At 32.8% G+C, this 19,108-nt stretch overlaps 1 protein-coding gene across 3 annotated transcripts in view; it reads left to right on the top strand.

Annotated features, from left to right (window-relative positions):
- Positions 1–19,108, top strand: part of EPC1 (enhancer of polycomb homolog 1) — an 89,546-nt gene that overhangs the window by 67,111 nt on the left and 3,327 nt on the right. For 2 of the 3 annotated variants that reach the window (XM_037835587.1, XM_037835584.1), the window contains exons 3-14: positions 3,796–3,941; positions 4,370–4,576; positions 4,947–5,095; positions 5,701–5,860; positions 7,909–8,085; positions 8,171–8,260; positions 8,343–8,491; positions 9,998–10,350; positions 17,572–17,690; positions 17,771–17,857; positions 18,629–18,770; positions 18,882–19,108. The exon at positions 18,882–19,108 is cut by the window's right edge and continues 137 nt beyond it. In XM_037835587.1, the coding sequence (XP_037691515.1) occupies positions 3,796–3,941; positions 4,370–4,576; positions 4,947–5,095; positions 5,701–5,860; positions 7,909–8,085; positions 8,171–8,260; positions 8,343–8,491; positions 9,998–10,350; positions 17,572–17,690; positions 17,771–17,857; positions 18,629–18,770; positions 18,882–19,108 (2,006 nt within the window). The remainder of the gene's footprint in view (positions 1–3,795; positions 3,942–4,369; positions 4,577–4,946; positions 5,096–5,700; positions 5,861–7,908; positions 8,086–8,170; positions 8,261–8,342; positions 8,492–9,997; positions 10,351–17,571; positions 17,691–17,770; positions 17,858–18,628; positions 18,771–18,881) is intronic. The other variant, XM_037835586.1, reaches the window with a different exon arrangement.

The raw sequence follows: 19,108 nt of genomic DNA, 5'->3' as shown, positions 1-19,108 counted from the left end.
GTTGGTAGATAGATGTATTTCTAGTTCTGTCATCTGAAAGGGCCAATAAGCAGAGATACTCAGTATCAGTGAACACACCTAGCACCCATTCTCTGATCTGTTCCCTGCTAAAAGGAATCAGGAAACTTTGGAGAAATGTCTGATTCCAGGACTGGGCAGATAACTAAAAGCCCTGATTGTGAAAGATTATATTTTCTCCTTCTCTTTGCCTGCTTCCACACCACCCCTACAACATACATTCTTTCTAGTTCTACTTTCTGATAGAAAAATCTATGGCATTAACCACAGAACTTTATCTGGGCTTCTTCATTTGCTGTCCCCAAGTACATTGCAGAAGTGACTCCAAGCTCTGTAGCTCTTAAACATAAAGTGGTTAAAGAATTTCATGATCCTAGCTAGCCAGTGTTATCTTTGTCTTCTTAGGTCTAGGGCAAGGATGTCAAATATCTACATCCCATAGTAAGTATCACTACTCTATTACAGGCAGTATTTTCTGCTGTTCAGAACTTATTTCAACAGCTTTTCAAGGAAATACTAGTCGTTCATAATGTTTGAATTGAAACCTCAGCCTCCTTTTCAATCAGGGATTGTATTCTGTTCCCCATCCACATTTTATGGACCTAAATATCTTTTCACTATTTCCTTCTTATGTACTTACCCACCTGTGCATGTTTAGTATGAGCCATAATATGGTACTTGTTATACAGATATTTATATTCATGTTTCATCTCTATTACTAGACTCCATATACTTGGGCAGGTACTGTGGTTTATACTACTTTTACTACTTTAAAAATCTAATTGATGAATGAGTATTGTTGTGTTCCTTTCACTTAGATTTATTTTATATTACACTTTTTCTTACATCTTTCTGTATCACATTATACTTATTTTGTTTAACCATGCATATATTTGGGTTTATGCTTATCAGAATAGTTTCATAGGAGTCAATTTCTATAGTATGGTTTTCATTATTTAACAATTACTAACTAGTTAGGTATTATCTTAATTGACAGAACTTAATTTGAAGTGGTGACCCATTTATCTGTGTTTCTTTAGACCCTGATTTCTGCTTTGAACACACTCGATAACACAGTGCAGAAAATCTAAAGATACTCCTATTTCTAGGATCATGACAAATATGTTACATCATTACCTGCTCAGGTTGAACTGTTCAGTTGGAAGCTATAGGGGTTTGGCTGAAAGCTTAAGTTACACATTAAGGTCATTGGCTGTGTTTTTTGTTTTTGGGAATCTGGTAGATTCCTTAGAATGTGCCTACCAATGACTAACATTCTTTTTGGAATTCAGTCAAATGGAATCCTAAAGTGGATTCTTACATGTTAGCTTTTCTCTAAGGTTTTCCTGTTCTATATCTGTACAAGATTTAGTTCTTTTCATATTTAAGATTTTAGATGTTTTCGCACTGACTTTAAAAGAAAAGGCAAGAGGAAACTATCAGATACTTTGTTAACTTTGGTGGGAAAGACACTGAACTCTGATTCATAAAGTAGGAATCTTCCTTTCCAGGCTTGATTCACTTCCCTGATAATGTTGGATGTGACTTGAGATTGATGATGTAATGTAAACAAGTCTGTCAAATGTATTTTGATGAGGCAAAAGTAAGATGATATTAGGTGACCTTTGTTTAATTTTTATGAATAATTAAGCTTTGCTGTTGTGATTTGACATGATTTGTTCTATCTAAAGAAAAAATAGATTTTATACTGGGTAACACCCAAGTAATGTATTAGTGAAACCCTAAAAATACATAAATAATACCTTTCAGAATGGAGCAGAACATAACCAGTCAGTCCCTATCAGTTTGGCTTTCTGGATTATCAGGATCGGCACTCTTTATTAGAAATTCATGTGATGATAGAAATGTTCTACAATCGGTGCTTTCTAGTATGGCAGCCACTAGCCACGTGTGGCTATTTGAAATGTGGCTAATGTGATGGAAGAACTGAAATTTTAATTTTATTTAATTTTAATTAATTTTAACTAGCCACACATGACGTATTTTTATTCCAAAGGTCAGAATTTTAATCCACTCTGAGATCTCCAGAAGCCCTGTTTACATGGTAATAACAAACACAAAATATCATGGAGCTTGTGGTTGCAGGTAACATGTGTATGTTAGATGTTGACATCTAGAGATTTTTATGAAGGATTTTGAATATTCATTTAATCATGAATGTCATAGAACCATATAGGTCAAAATGAAAATAAAATATTACATTTTTAAATCATCAGTGAAATAATGCACTCAATTATACAAGTGTTTATTGAGTTCCTTTGGGCCCAGATAACCATGTTAAGCTTGAAGCAGGGATGCCAGATATTTGGCAGACAAATGATCCCCTTTTGTACTTACCACAGACAACACTAATAGATGACTTCATTTTTTTCTGATTTTTTTTCTTCTTATTGAGTAGACAAAACATCAGAATGCTTTTCAGTACAGCACTGCAAGCAACCACTCGCAGAGTTGGCATATAAAAGTAGAGGTACAGAGATAAATAAAAAGACAGTGCCCACCCCCAGAAGTTCACTCACATTCTAACAGGGGAGACAGATGCTTAACAAGTAGATTCTAAAGTCTTTGTAGAAATAATGCAAAGGAAGGAGTGGTCTAAGCAAGAATTTTTAACCTTGGTGCCACAAACCTTTAGGGATCATGTTTGGCTTATCTATAATTTATACAAAATGTGTATGTGTGTGTTTCACTTTTCTGGGGAGAAAATTCACAACTCCTAAACAAAATAAAAGTGGTTAGGAACCACTTATTGGGTGGAGGGTAGTCAAGAAAGGATTCCAGAGGATTTGATGTCAGGCTGGGTTTTGAAAAGATTAAATAGGTACATGCTAGGTGAGCAGACAAAAAATAGCTAATATAAAGGTCTGAAGTAATGACGTAGTATGCTGCATGAATTATATGAAATTTGATATTGCTAGATCATAAAGTACTGGTGAGACTGGAGAGGCTTTGTCAAAAGGGGTCTCATACCATTCTAAGGAGTTAGACTTTAAGGCTATGAAAAGTTAGTAGAAGGAATTAGGCAAGGGAAATATGTGGGGCCAATTTTTATGTCAAGCTATTTAATACTTGGCTTGTCATATTACTATCAACTTAGCTTAATTTTGATAAGTAATTAAATGACATAATATAATATAGAGCCCTGTTCTTGACCTTTTCTCAGTTCTGACAAATCGAGACAATGCCTCACATTTCCATCACCACAATAGTTATTCTCATGGGAAACAAACCTTGGCAGGCATGCACTTACTGAGTGAGAGTTGTTGCTATTATTGGCAGTGACTTCTAACACTTCAGCTTTAAATATAACTCACTAAGTAGTTAAATAATCTATGAAGAGGACTTGAATATTCTAAAACAATCTTATTTAAAGAACTTATCCTTTTATAGTCTGTCAGACCATTTGAAACTGCAGGTATTTGATCATTTTTGAGCTACAAAAACGGCACTTTCATATGACTCAACCAAATTTTAACCCAATCTTAAAGGAGCTTCTAGTTTATATGCTTTGGGGATGGGAGATCACACCTATTGTCATCACACCTATCTAGATAAATACAGTGAAGATAGTACTCTTTCTTAAACTTTAAATGTAAAAAGCTTTTTTCACATTTAGATTGGTTTGGTTCTGAAAACAAAATCCAAACATTCTTTATTTCTTTAGAACATCTAGGTCTTTTTTTTTCTAGACATCTGTGAGACGTTTTTGTCAGTAAATTCACACAGTAAATGAATGCATATGGTTCCCTCTGTCAGCTTTTAGTTTGGATGCTGAACAGCCTGATTATGATTTGGATTCTGAAGATGAAGTATTTGTGAATAAACTGAAAAAGAAAATGGACATCTGTCCATTGCAGTTTGAAGAAATGATTGACCGTCTAGAAAAAGGCAGTGGCCAGCAGGTACAACTTCATTATATATATAATACGTGTGTTTACATGTATATCACTATATAAATATATCTATTTATATGGGAACAGTATAATGTTGGGGGGAATGTTAACTTTGCAGGCTTTGTAGTTCACAAGCATGAATTCACATCCCATATCTGCCATTTTTAGCATGTATAATCTGGAATAATGTATTTAAATTTCTCTGTGCCTTAATTTCCCTATCTTTAAAACAGGTAATCATAAGATCATTGTGAAGATTAAATAGAATATTGTATATAAAGTACTTAGCTCAATGACTGACATGTATAAGGTGCTCCACTTAAGTTTACTGTTGTTAATAGTCATTATTTTAATTATTGTCATTTAAATTTAGAAGTAAATACTTTTAAATCTAATACATATATTATATGAAAATGAAATAATGGTTTTACATTTAGCCAGTCAGTCTGCAGGAAGCCAAACTACTGCTAAAAGAAGATGATGAATTAATTAGAGAAGTTTATGAATACTGGATTAAAAAGAGAAAAAACTGTAGAGGGCCATCACTTATCCCATCAGTAAAACAAGAGAAGCGAGATGGTTCCAGCACAAATGATCCTTATGTGGCTTTTAGAAGACGTACTGAAAAAATGCAGACTCGAAAAGTAAGTGAATTTGGGAATTGTTATTTCTCCCTTTGATATACGAGAAACTATTTATAGTTATTAATGTCTTAATATATGAAGGCTGTAATTTAATCTTGTTTAAATATGACTTTGTATACAATTATGGAAAATATTAATTTTAAATGTCAACATTAAGATTTATTTACAGAGTTAATGTATTTTAATGTCAAACCATTTAAAAATTGTGTATACTGTTGATTCCCTAGTGTGATCCACATTCCCTTTCAGTGTCTTTAAATTCTAATCTAACCCTTCAAATATATACATTCTTATATATCAGCAATTATGGTAAGAATGCCACTGGTTAGAAATTCTTTTTGACATTAAACAAGCAACTTCATATTTGCAGAATCGCAAAAATGATGAAGCATCTTATGAAAAAATGCTTAAGTTGCGTCGAGATCTAAGTCGGGCTGTTACTATTCTAGAAATGATAAAGAGAAGAGAAAAGAGTAAAAGGGAGCTATTGCACTTAACACTGGAAATTATGGAGAAGAGGTAAAGTATATTTTTAATTGCATTAGGAAATATGTTGCCATTAACATTTTATATATTGAGCTAATTATCTCCTGAGAATTACCTATAACTCCAAAAATATCTTCTTTTTCATGTACTGGTTTTTTTAATAGAAAAGTATAATGAAGTGGGGGAGGGAAGATCCATAATCTTACCCCTAAAGTAACCATTCAGCAAGGTACATAATGAAAACTGCGAGCCCTACTGCCTTATTTCTTAGTCCCTATCCCCAAAGAAAACCATTGTTTTAAAGCACAGGCAATTTAAATTGGCAGAGTTCCTCAGCACTATTTTATGCATTAATTTCAACTTCACCAAAATTACTAAGTTAAAATTCCAACCGTTTTTTTCCCCACAGTTATCTGTTTATGGTTTCCGGATAAAGTGGTTAGCTACAAATTAGAAGGAAAAAACAAAGAGTTATGTAATCTTTAATTTTAATAAACATTCAGTTTAAATAGTCAAGATTTAACTGTAATCTTACCACAAGTCTAATTGGTATTTATAATTATCTTCCAGTTATTAATGATCATAAGGATAAATCTTATAGAACTAACTTTTCTAAACTTTCTTTTTTATAATTTTAGGTATAATTTGGGTGACTACAGTGGAGAGATCATGTCTGAGGTTATGGCACAAAGACAGCCAATGAAACCTACTTATGCCATCCCCATCATTCCTATTACAAATAGCAATCAGTTTAAACATCAGGAAGCAATGGATGTGAAGGAGTTTAAAGTTAACAAGGTGATTAAAGTTTTTGTGATAATAGTATCTGATAGCAGGGTGGTATTTTCTCATTAGAATGAGAGTGAAAAAGAAAAACACATACAAACCTTACCATGAAATATGTTACAAAATTTTAATTATTGTAGTATTTATGAAGAAAAGCAGAAACCTGTAACTTGATTTTTTGTTTGTTTAATGTTCTCCTTATAAAGGGGAGATTTTGTTACTGTATCTGATAAAAGGAATATTTTACTAGTTGTAGGATTATGAAGTGTTGAAATAATTCAAATAATATATGGGGCTTGGGGGTTAGAATAAGAAGGACACATCAGTATTTTAAGTGGATTAAAAATATAAAAGGGAATTAAGGTATCTCTTTTAAATATTTTGTGTTTTGTAATTGGTGTTTATAATATGTGTCAGTCAGTTATTAATCGTCTTAATAGTCTAGTTCATGGTTTAGAAATGGAAATATTTGACAAATTAATATTTAATCAAAGACTTTGCCATTTGTGAAGAATAAAATTGGTAAGGAGAAATAAAATTAGTGAAGAGAAAACTGAGTGAGATAAATGATGGCAATGAATTAGGTAGACCCTTCTTGAAAACTGTGTAACCTGGAGAAAGAATATTTTATGTATTTTTCTTGTGAAATTTATCTTGAAACTTAAAACTCGCCGTAGTTCTTATGGGGCAGATGGGCAGTTCTGCCACCAGTCTTTATCTCCTCTGTAGCTTTTTAGTTGTGGTGACACAAATCTTCAAACATGGATATATAAATTGCCATACTAGCATATAACAGTGATCTCCCCAGCCTGATTTTTTCATTTATTTAGAACCATGCCAGGAACCGTTTTGTAAGGAAACATGGACATTTTGGTTTAAAAAAAAAAAAAAAAAAAAGCGTTAGGGTGAACAAAACAGAGCTTTTTTCTTTGACGGTCTAGCAAGTTACCATTATGCTCGAAAATAGTTTCCGTTACCATATAACTGTATCATCCATAAAACACATTTAAATCTTGTGTTTATCTAATTTTTATGTTCCACATTTATAATTTATTAGTCCTAAGTGTCCTTTAAAATTTCATGGGATTTTCCTCACTTTTAGTATTTTAAGTCCATGATTTCTCTGTCTGAACCCTACATGACTTGCAGACTACTTCACTGCTATCCTTTAGCCTTTGTATTGCAAGATAAAACTGGTTTAATTATTCTGTTCCATAATTTCCTTTGTACGTGCCAGAAATGTGAGCCATCACACTTCAAAGTGCTTTATTTTAAATTCCTCCAAGTTAAAATCGTTGAAGGGGCTGTTTCAGCTATCTTGATAATTTTGATTGTAGTTTAAGAAATTGGGTCCCAAGCATCGTTGAATAAGATCAAGAATTTGAATTATACCTGTAAGGAAAATAATGTTCCAGCAACCATTGATGTCTCTTAAATAACATTTTGCATTGCCATAGCCAGCTTTTGATTCTGGCCTGTTGACACTGCAGTAGAAATTGCTAAGAGATATATGCTATAGTATAATAATTAACTTTTTAAGAATTAACTTCCCCCTACCAAAAAGCCATAAACTACTTAAAACTTAACATAAATAAGTTTTCTTCTGTATTAATGATTATTTGTACTTTTCTTTGTGTTTATGTAAAACCATTATGGTTTATTTCTTGAGAGTAAGAACCATATATCCCTGAGATAACCCTTTTTTTCCCTTCCTAGAATTTTCATAGAAAATTGAGAAAAAGGGAAACCAGAGATAAATACTGATTTCAGTTATAGGACTTCATAAGCTGGAGAACTTCTGTTCCCTTCTTTTACTTTAATTGAAACAAAATAGTTTATAGGATTATGTTCAGGTTTTAGGAATGTATTGATGCTTTCACAGAAGCCAACCTCCCTAAGATGTTACTATATAAAATGGCCAAGCATACCAGAGTCTTGTGTCTCTTCTAAATATGAATGCCCTTTTATAGCAATAAACTTCTTTTTAAGACATCCAAAAAAACCTGCAGGCTTATTGAACATAGTTTCTAGTATTTAAATACTTCATGGCTTTGTTGCAGCAAGATAAAGCTGATCTTATCCGACCGAAACGTAAATATGAAAAGAAGCCCAAAGTCTTACCATCGTCTGCTGCTGCTACTCCTCAACAGACGAGTCCTGCTGCACTGCCAGTCTTTAATGCTAAAGATTTAAATCAGTATGACTTTCCCAGCTCAGATGAAGAACCTCTCTCCCAGGTAAACATAAGAATTTCTCTGTAAATGTAGAGGGGGGATGTAGGAAATTATACATTTTGACTGATTTCATTTATTTTATTTAAAGGTTTTGTCTGGCTCTTCAGAAGCTGAGGAAGAGAATGATCCTGATGGTCCTTTTGCTTTCCGTAGGAAAGCAGGCTGTCAGTACTATGCTGTAAGTTTTGAGCTCTCTTTTTAAGTAATACCTCTTTACCTTTAACTGACAAAATAAAGTAATTTGGATTATTTTTTTAAAGCCTCACTTAGACCAAACTGGCAACTGGCCTTGGACTAGTCCTAAAGATGGAGGGTTAGGAGATGTGCGATACAGATACTGCTTAACTACCCTCACCGTACCCCAAAGGTGTATTGGATTTGCACGAAGACGGGTTGGGCGCGGTGGAAGGTAAGGTATTCCTATATTTTCCTAACATAAGGATATTTTAGATAATGGGATAATGTAATTTAGAATTTAGAGCCTAAATTCCTTCTGAGCAACTCATTTAGTGTTCCCATTTGCTCTTGTTGTTGACTGAAACATTTTTGCCGCTTTGCTACCTGATTTCTATACAACCATAGCTTTTAATGCATGACCCTAACGGATCCCTAATGGATCTGCTTTTCTCCCCAAGATTGAAAACCTCAGTTGAATTATCATGTGATAGAATTCCAAGGAAGGCAGCATATGAAGATAGATGTATATCATGATTGCACTGATTGTATTAAAGAAACTACAAAAACTTGTTTCAGGAGTTCTGGGAGATACTGAAAAAGGAATTAAATAGGCCAAGAATTGTCATGTGTGACTAGTATACTGATGTTTAACTTGTCAATGAAAAAGCTCCTGGATACTTCCATGATCTGATTTTGATATCCCATTCTGTCAGTGTCTAATAGCTCTTTCTTTATTTAAACCTAATAGAATTCCGGCATACTCTAGGTGCCTTTGTGTGGGGAAAGGGAAGGAATTGCTGAACAGGAAAGTGAAGAAAAGGAAAGATGTTAATGTCTGTGGAAAAAAATAATTAAAAATTAAAAAGCAAACAGATCCTTTTGGGAAGAAACCCAAATAATGATAAATTTTTAAAGTTTCGGCATAGGTTTCTTTTTTTCATTCCTAATGATATGTTTTCATCACCTAAACAGTTTAGAATTATTTTGGCACTAAAATACATTTTATTTACCCCTTTTTCTTCCACCATGTTGGCATCATTAGTGGTGAAAATTGTCTTTGGCTATATTTTATTCTATTGCTAGCATTAATTAATATTAGCATTTTAAGAAGAAACCATAAAAGTTACATAAATCACATAAAAATATATCCTCTAGAGTAGTGGATCTCAAATGTTTACTGTATAAGAAATTTTAATGGTGTAACATATCCCAAAGATTACATATCTTTTACTACTTTTCTTTTCATCCCATTCCCCCCATACCACCCCCACCCCCAAAAAACGAATAGAATGAAGTTTTTGCTTGAAGAACAAGTATGTTGACAACATTTTTAAAAGTCTTTTGTAATGGTGTTTTGGTGCTTTGTAATGGAAGTGAAAATCTGTAGTTGAAAAAACATTTTAAAAAGGATAATACTGTCATGTTATCAGTAACTTACATGGTAGACCAACCAATAGAACTTTTAGAAGACTCCTGATGTGATAAAATTACTGTGGACCTGCTCATTAAAGTGGATTACTCTTGTTTAACAGAATCATTTTAAAGCAAAAGGAAGAACCTTTATCAGAAGTAGAGATTTTACCCTATAGAGCCAAATAATGAAATAATCAATTTTATAGCTTTTAAATATTCAGTATGGGTTGATTTTGATGGGGGTGCAGAGAGAGAAATAAAAATCTTTTTTATATACTCTTTTAAGCATTATTTAAAATATGTTTCCTGCCTTATTTTTTAATAGGGTCTTACTGGACAGAGCTCATTCAGACTATGACAGTATGCTTCGCCATCTGGATTTGGACATGCTTTCCTCCCCACAACATTCTCCAATCAATCAGTTTGCCAATACCTCAGAAACAAATACCTCGGACAAATCTTTTTCGAAAGACCTCAGTCAGATACTAGTCAATATCAAATCATGTAGATGGCGGCATTTTAGGCCTCGGACACCATCCCTACATGACAGTGACAATGATGAACTCTCCTGTAGAAAATTATATAGGAGTGTAAATCGAACAGGAACAGCACAACCTGGGACGCAGACATGCAGTACCTCTACACAGAGTAAAAGTAGCAGTGGTTCAGCACACTTTGGTATGTTTATTTTTTATGTTGTACATTTCTATGGAAACATCAGGTTCATCAATTTTTTAGTATATTGTCTATTATATTTATGACTTAAATCCCTTTTCTCTCAAAACTTACCTGGGTCTGAACGTTTATTTGAATACTATTGCTGTAGGAATTTGTATGTATGGATCATTTAAATCTGCCCACATATGAAGGGGGTTTATTACTTTTTAATGTATGACATTTTTTTGTATGTACTCTGAGCCACAAGATTCATCAATTATATTTTCGAACAATATTTTTTTTAAAAGGTCTGTAAATTGTTGCTGTTTTATGTTTGGACACTTATCTTTTACCTAGTCTGCTTAAAAGCAGAGAACAGGAAATCAATATTTAAGCACAGCCTTGTATGCTAAGATAGTAATTCAGAATAATTTAAAAGAAAAACTATTTTTTCAGAGACTATTTAAGTTAAAGGGTTATTTTCATATTTTTGGAAACATTTTCAGCTAATAGCTACTTTATCATTATGACTGCATTGTCAAATGTATCTAAAATAAATGCTATCTTCAAGTATTCATGTAATCATGGGTTTCTATTCTAAAGCATAAATCTGTTATTGGAAGCATATAGATTATAGAAACTCACTGTTAAAATTATATTACTACAGATTTTTTTTAAGGGTAATTTAAATATAGATTTTGAAAGGACTATGAAGATATTTATTCTGTTCCCCTAATGTTCTGGTAGGGTTATTCATAAACTTTCTTATAAATGTGAAGATTGTAAAGACCTCCAGAAGAGATTTCATAAATTATTTCGTGGTTTAAAAAGTGCTTCTTTGAAGTGGATGTCTTTCAGCTCATAAGAAAAATAATCATATTTCAGAAATCAACTAGAATCAAGTTCTGCTTAGAGTAGATGTTTGGCCCCTGATCTCTAGGCCTTACAAATTATTTATAGTCCCATTGAATCTATCATTAAGAGCCCATTTGTCTCTGCTTTTATAGTCTTAAAAATCAAAATGAAGAACTTCTCAGTATGTAGGAAGATTTAACATATAGTGTGAGTGTGGAGATTTTAAAAATATAAACTTGAAATATTTTTTCCCTAATTTTTAAGTTGTATAAAAATCCTTGGGACTTCTCATAGAAAATAGGCATGTTCATTCGATCTCCATCTTCTCCAACCTGTAAATTAGAGAAGTTGAAGTGTATAAACCATCTTTAGGATCTTATAATGACCATCTTTAGGATCTTATAATGTTCTTTTCTATGTTTATTATATTGCTAAACTAAAGTAAGCATTATTATCATGAAACATACTTTGAAAATTCTCTCATGTTTTCCTAAGAACATAAAAAAATGAATGTTGAAAAGTGTTACTTTACCAAAAGTTTCACCAAAAAACATATCTTAGGTAACCTTGTAATTTGTATTTCATTTTAATCATTTCATTCACCTGCGTTTGTGATACAACCAAAAAAATGGGTTTATCCAAAACAAGTTTTTTTCTGTTGCACTTATTTATTTTAATTCTTGGCTTTCAATGAATTTCCCCTTAAATTTTACTAGATCTTCCTGTTCACTTAGAAAATAGATGCCTACAGACTAGTATACAGTAACACTTTATTTATTCCTTCATATTTGTGAATATTCCAGAGTCTAAAGGTGATCTCTTTATGCTTTATAAAGTATATTAAGGTAGAGTTACATCATGTGTTCATTTAAAGTGAATTCAAGTAGTAAAGCTCCTAGAAGACAAAAGAAAAAGTTGGCGGTTCCACTGTTATACAGGATTCTAAATACCATTCCACTAAAAGAATATTCTTCAGAGTGAGCCTAAAATGGGTTAATGAATCTTTTGTCCCCTCTCTTAGTTTCAGTGCCTGCATTGCTACTTCCTTCATAGTTTAAGCAGCTCACCTTATTCAGTGTAATTATAATTTTAAAGCAAGTTTTTTTCAGACAGCATGGCTCCTAAATACAGACTAAATGATTTAATCTTGTACTCAATCAAAGAAACTCTGATATAGTCTGATGCCAGAGGAAAAACTGGCCATGTTGGGCTTATTTAAAGAGATGGTGGTGTTCCATCATGGCACACTCTAAAGGAATTTTCAAGGTTTAATTTAGACCGTACTAATTTTAGAACTTAACCATTGTGTGAGATATGAGTCCTATAGATATACCTTCCTGCTGCTTAAACTGTATTTGTGGCTTATAATTTAGCCATTTTTGATTATTTGATCATTGGTATAAATATTAATATTCATACTTAGGCTATAGCATTGTGATGCTCTCTGGATTATTTTTCCTTTTTCTAAATAAGGATCTTTACTCTCATTTTTGAATAGGAAATTCTAAACGAGGCTCTGACAGGCCCATTCATTTTTGTCAAGTGAATGATCTTTTAACACATCAACGTTTGTAGCCTTTGTTTACTGCTTGGGAGCATTTTAGCTTGTGCTTCCCTGTCTTGGCCATTCTACATAGTTGTGTAGTTGAACTGGTAGCCTGTTTGGTTAGGTATTAGAGTGTTTGGTCCTCTGGATGCTATAAAGAATAACACAGTATTCAGGAAATTAGGAAGGCCTATTATATGTGTATTTAGAATTACTAGAACTAGATTTTAACATTCAAGTATAAAATACATATTTTCTTACAATTTGTAGTTGATCTGGATAAAATATGTATTTTTTTTTTAATAATCTGAAGCTGATCTGTAATTTGGACAGTTTCCAAATATGGTTTTTTAATTTTTTTTTTAATTCATAAAAGCACCTTTGAAAACTTAGTTTTTATTCATTGACCAAGTATTAATGCACTTGTTCCCTGAGTTTGGGATATCAGAATTAACACCTTTTTTCATAATTAGAAAGGACTTGTATATAAGTCACGACTGTTTGGAAACAGTGGAAAGTGATTTTAAAACCAAAATTGTATCAGGATTTGAATTCCTACTTCCCAATGAAACTAAACCAGCAATATAAGTCATTTTTCTAAACTCACATATCTGCATTAAATATCTGGCTTATTTTCATAAGTGAGTGAGTTAGAACGAAATGTTCTAAAATATCTGTAGCTTACTCAGCTTAGTACAATTTACTTAAGTAGTTTGCAACATAAAATTTCTAGATTTGAGCAATGAACATTTCAATTGTTAGTTTTTGTAAATCTGCAGGTCCTTAATGCCTTTTCCAATCCGTGTTTCAAAATTCAAGTTTTGTTTTTTTACTTACGAAGTGGGTTTATCACATAACATCACCAGCAGAGTCTAGGGTAGCACTTGGAGTAAAATATATTTATAGTTCTCCAGTTACACAGTGAAGTGCAAGAATAGTCACACTAAGTGGAATACATTAAGACTACAAATAATCCTGTGTTTAAGTCATTTGCTGCCAAGTGAGTTCAGGTCCCTTCAGATTTTGCCAAAGATGAGTTACAGCAAACTTTGGTGTTTAGAATTGCCAATAAGGGATCATGAACCTCAAAACTATCAATTCAAGCTTATTAAATAGGAGATTATACTTTAATAACTGTCTGAAAAGTCATTTCATTTTATATTTATTTCTTTTAAGTTACCTTTTTTCTGTATTAAAATAATGTTCTGCCTGAGTACTGCTCAAAGAAATAGCTGAATCAAGGGTGTCTTTTAAAATAGATGTTTTGGGTTTTTCTTAAAAAAGAAAAAAAAAAAAAATATATATATATGTATGTATATGTATTTTGGTAATCTAGACTCCATCTTCCCGAGCTGAATTTCCAGATTTTTTTTTCTAAACTCCTGTCACCCTTCCCTACCCCCACTCCTTTGATCATTTCATTTGATGATCTATAGGTTATTTTCCAGGTGCTGGTGCACAGTGATTTTTCTGTATAAGGAGTCGACTAAAAGCCTTGAGTTATTTCATCCAAATACCTACCCCAAAGAATTGGTTAGAAAGCTACCAAACAGTGGTGGTTTCTGACCACTGCCTACACACTTATAGTAAGAACAGATTCAACAACTTTCTAAATTAGGTTATTTTGCAGTTTGGTAGCTTGGTTAGAAAGTTTATTCATATATTGAACCAAAAGCTGCCTCCTTAAGTTTAAACCTTCAGGTTCCTGTTTTGCCCTTGGAAGCATACTGAATAAGTTTGCTTGCTCTGCAGCATCATAGCATCCTTCAAATATTTGAAGTCCTTCCATGCTTCTTTCCCTAGCCTCTGGATCAGGTTAAACATTTCCAGCATTTAATTGTATGTCTCGTATGATTATTCTCCCCTGCATAGATTGTTTGCCATCTGTTCCGTATATGAATTTTTTAAGCTCTTGATTCATGCCATTGGTACATAATAAGTTTCAGTGTTTCTTGTAAATAAAATTAAATATAAAACGGGAATTTTTGTCTATTACTTTTTAAATTTAAAATCTCATTGGTTTCAGGTTTTCCCCCCCTTCCACTAATAAATATCTGTGGGTTCTCTCTAGAATGAGATTGTTGTAGGTGGTAATCACCAAGAGTCCCTCCTGATCTAAAGCTTTTTGATCAAAAATTTAATAATAACCATCTTGGGCATCCTTGTATGAATTGCTAACTTGACTATCACACCATATGTGGAAGTAGACACACAACCTAAAAACCTTCTACTTTGATACCTCAGTCCCTTCATAGAGATTTAGGGAGGATTGATCATATTTGTTTTGTTTTCAGTATTTAGCATTTGGTTAGACTTTTGAGTTACAAAGGCATCTTGATCTGAGATCATCTTGGTTTTCTGTATAAATAATAATGTAAAACCCAGTTCACATTATATTTGCCCCAGTATGCTACTTCCCTTTGTCCAAGCTTTCCTACTCATTCACACAGCCTCTTTGTTGGGTTAGAATTTTATTCCCTGGAAGAATTATAAAATCTTAGCATTTCAAAGCTGAAAAGAATCTAATGATCACTTAATTTAATGTCTTTCACATTTTAGATGAAGATACAGAGCCTCAAGAGGTTAAATAACTTGCCCAAGAATACTCAGCTATTTATGTTGTTGCTGAGGTATAAATCAAGGTCTCTTGGCTTCTAGACCTGGTGGTTTTTTATTATCATTACTTCTAACTTATGTGTTGTACTGTACAGTTTCTTCTAGATAATTAATCAAAAATGTCCAAGAAATGTTTTGTAACTAGACTCCAGAGTACAGAGATATGGAAGAAATAGGCTAACCTAGCAATCTAAAATTAACAGTTGTAAAATGAAATTCACAGGGCCCTCAGAAGTCCAGGATTAAGACATTAGTTTAAATAGGGCAAAAATATTTGGATCATTTGTTAAAATCAGTTTCCAGTTTATTGTTGCTAAATGCTAACTTGAAACACATGCAAAACAAACATCAGCAAAGTTCTGTAAAATAATATTTCATTCATTTAAATGAAGTTTTTATATATAGGTCTTCAGAGAATGCTATATTATTGTTTCTCTAGATACGTAATGACCTGACCTTCCAGAAATGTGTTTTTTGTTTGTTTGTTTGTTTGTTTGTTTTAAAGTTTGCAGACAGTTCCCTAGTAGAAAATTCAAAACTTGGGCAACTCACTCAAACATATAAAATTTTAGTTTAAATCTCAAAAACATTGGCAATCTTTAGTAAGTTAAAGATCCTTGGGTTTTAAGCAATTGTTTTTTATGGATTTTTAAGCAGAAGGATAAATATTATTTTAATTAGAAACACTATTTCAGGGCAACATTAATTTTTTGTAGATTCTCTCTAAGTTTTGACACAACCCATTTCTGTATTGTGAAGTGATCATTATTGACAGAAAGATACTTTTATATCAGTATTTAGGGATCATCCTATTGTCAATACAAGTCTTCCTTATGAATTTCAGATCTGAGGATTATAAGATAGTAGGCAAAGAAAATCATCAAGGGACATATATCAGTTGAACAGATTTATAATGAGAAATTACTTTTGTGCCCTTGTGGCCCTAGAATTTAGTTTAGCTCAAGATAAGAGCCTGTGTAGACACTGATAACTTCTGACCTTTACTTGAATATTATTCACAATTTTGTGATGCATTTAAAATATCTGGAGAAATTTCCTACCTAAACATTTTCTAGTTGAACTAGGCAAAAATAGTATCCTGGGGGTAGAGAAAGATTCTACATGAGTTATAAGTGAAAAGTATAAAACTTGATGAAGTGATATCAGCACTACTTTATCAAAATGCAATTAAACAAGTTTAAACTTTAGCTTGAGGAAATTTGCATGATTTATAGGTATCCAGGGATGCATGATAACCCTTTTTTTGTTTTGTTTTGTTTTAAAATAATTCATACCCAGACATTACAGGCTTCTTAAAGAAGCCTTAAGTCAGATGTATTGTGATTGTATGTGCTTTTTTTTTTTTCCTTTTTTTAATTGGCAAAAAAAGAAAAAGGTCCTTTTTAAAAACTGCACACACTTTTTTGGGGGGGTAATAAATGAACATTTTTTTGTTTGTTTTTTTTAGAACTGAGCTCTCCATAGACAAACATAAGTAGCATAACACAGTGTCTTTCCTCAGACATCATTCTGTACAGTAAATCAACATAAACAACTCCGTTCTTATTGACTGGATTTTTTCCAGGTGGGTTAATTGAGTGGGGAAAATTAGTTAATTAACCTTAACATTTGGAGCCTCTTTTCTTCCTGTTAAACTTAAAGGATGGGTTCTTTTAAAAAGGTAATAAACCAACAACCTTATCTTCCATATAGAGGAAATTTTTGTAATGACTAAAACTAGAAAATATGTAGAACAGTCGGTATTTATGCACAGAATGGTTAAGGATCATCTGAAAGCATTGGGACAATTGTATGGATAAAATAGAAACCAAATGGGAATTATCAGATTTATTCTCAAGCTCAGTGCAAAGTTGAATTCCAAATCTTTGGATTTAAAAAGCTGGTATTACCTTTCCACACTGTCTAGTACAGGTGTCACAGCTTTACAGAAATAATGGTGTTGAAACTTGGGAAGTGAGCAGTCCTCTTTCCTGTGTTTAACTCAGGAAGTTTAATTTCTTTTTCTTTTAATCTCAAGCCAAGTTAAATGTTGTAGCAAAAACGTTGAAACTTTCGTTTGGAAATGATCTTTAGCAGGATCATGAAACATTGTCAAATGCTTGTTTGGCACAATTTTTTTTTTTGTTAAAATTCGTTTTAGTATTTTGAAATGTATGTGTTATATTTATGCATTTTTATAAAGTGTTTCCTCATTTTATGTTCAGCATTTACAGCCGAACAATACCAGCAACATCAACAGCAGCTGGCACTAATGCAGAAACAGCAGCTTGCACAAATTCATCAACAGCAAGCAAATAGTAATTCCTCCACCAACACTTCACAGGTGAGGGATTTGTCTGTCTTATGATTATCCCTCATTGTTTCCCACCAGAGTTCATCTCTAATTATCAACTGTTGTCATAGAACCTTGCATCTAACCAGCAGAAAAGTGGCTTTCGCCTGAATCTACATCATAGCCATTCTATACAGGGTTTAGAAAGAGCATTACAGGTGAGTATGGAAGCTGTTGCCTCTGCTCCCTATTTTAAAAAGTAAATCTAAAAGCATAGTTAAATGACTTGGAGACCCTGTCTTCAAGTTGACCTCTAGCCTTTTAATGTACATTTAATATATGACCCCACCCAGTTCATTATCTTAGGCATTTTAATTCTTACAATGATTTTTTTAAATTATCACCATAAAATAACCTTTCACTATTAAATCACCTTTAAACCTAAAGCATGAAAAATATGTACCATTTAAATACATTTAAACTTAAAGACTGAGTCTGGAGTCTTTAAGCATCTTGCAGGAAAAATTCATTTTAAAAATTTCAGAGGGCCTCTCAATTTCTAGGCTAAGTTACAATGTGATATTCTGTTAGTTACATTTGTAAAGGGTTAGTTAACTTACTATCACAAGTGACTTGGGTTGTGTACATGTTTATATGTATGTAAGTATGTTAAAGAAACCTACATATTCTTTAATTCATTAATGTATTTGCAAATCACTGGAATGTTTTCCAGCATATTTCTTGTCCAGCACTTTGTGTTGGAGATATGCTGTTTCCACATTGTAGAAGGTTTATTTTGATAATTAGCTCATACATGTTACATGTTGTCACATATATGAAGATTAGAATTCATATGAGTATCAAAAGAGGTAAAGGTAGTCACTTTTATCTGCCACTTTATATTCAAACTGATTTTGGTATGCCTGTGTAGCTTTAATATTAATTTGAGATTAAGTGATACTGATGAAATTTGTTTATTTTCTTTTTAGGGTTTTGTTTCCAAGACTTTGGATTCTGCTAGTGCTCAATTTGCTGCTTCTGCTTTGGTGACATCAGAACAACTGATGGGATTCAAGATGAAGGATGATGTGGTGCTTGGAATTGGGGTGAATGGCGTCCTTCCAGCCTCAGGTAAGGATAAGGACATTTAAATTGTCTTGATTATGTTTATAACATATATCTCTAATCTCTAATAAAACTAGCTCAGTTGCACTGTTTAGATGATTCTTTCTTTTTCTCTAGGAGTATACAAGGGCTTACACCTCAGTAGTACTACACCAACAGCACTTGTACATACAAGTCCATCAACAGCAGTTTCAACTTTGTTACAGCCTTCAAATATAACACAGACTTCAAGTTCCCACAGTGCACTGAGTCATCAAGTAACTGCTGCCAATTCTGCAACAACTCAGGTTCTGATTGGGAACAACATTCGATTAACTGTACCGTCATCTGTTGCCACTGTAAAC

The sequence above is a fragment of the Choloepus didactylus genome, chromosome 5, assembly GCF_015220235.1.
Source record: "Choloepus didactylus isolate mChoDid1 chromosome 5, mChoDid1.pri, whole genome shotgun sequence".
NCBI classification, from domain to species: Eukaryota; Metazoa; Chordata; class Mammalia; order Pilosa; family Megalonychidae; genus Choloepus; species Choloepus didactylus.
The sequence above is the reverse complement of the archived record's forward strand: the minus strand, read 5'-3'. Positions and strand labels throughout refer to the sequence as shown.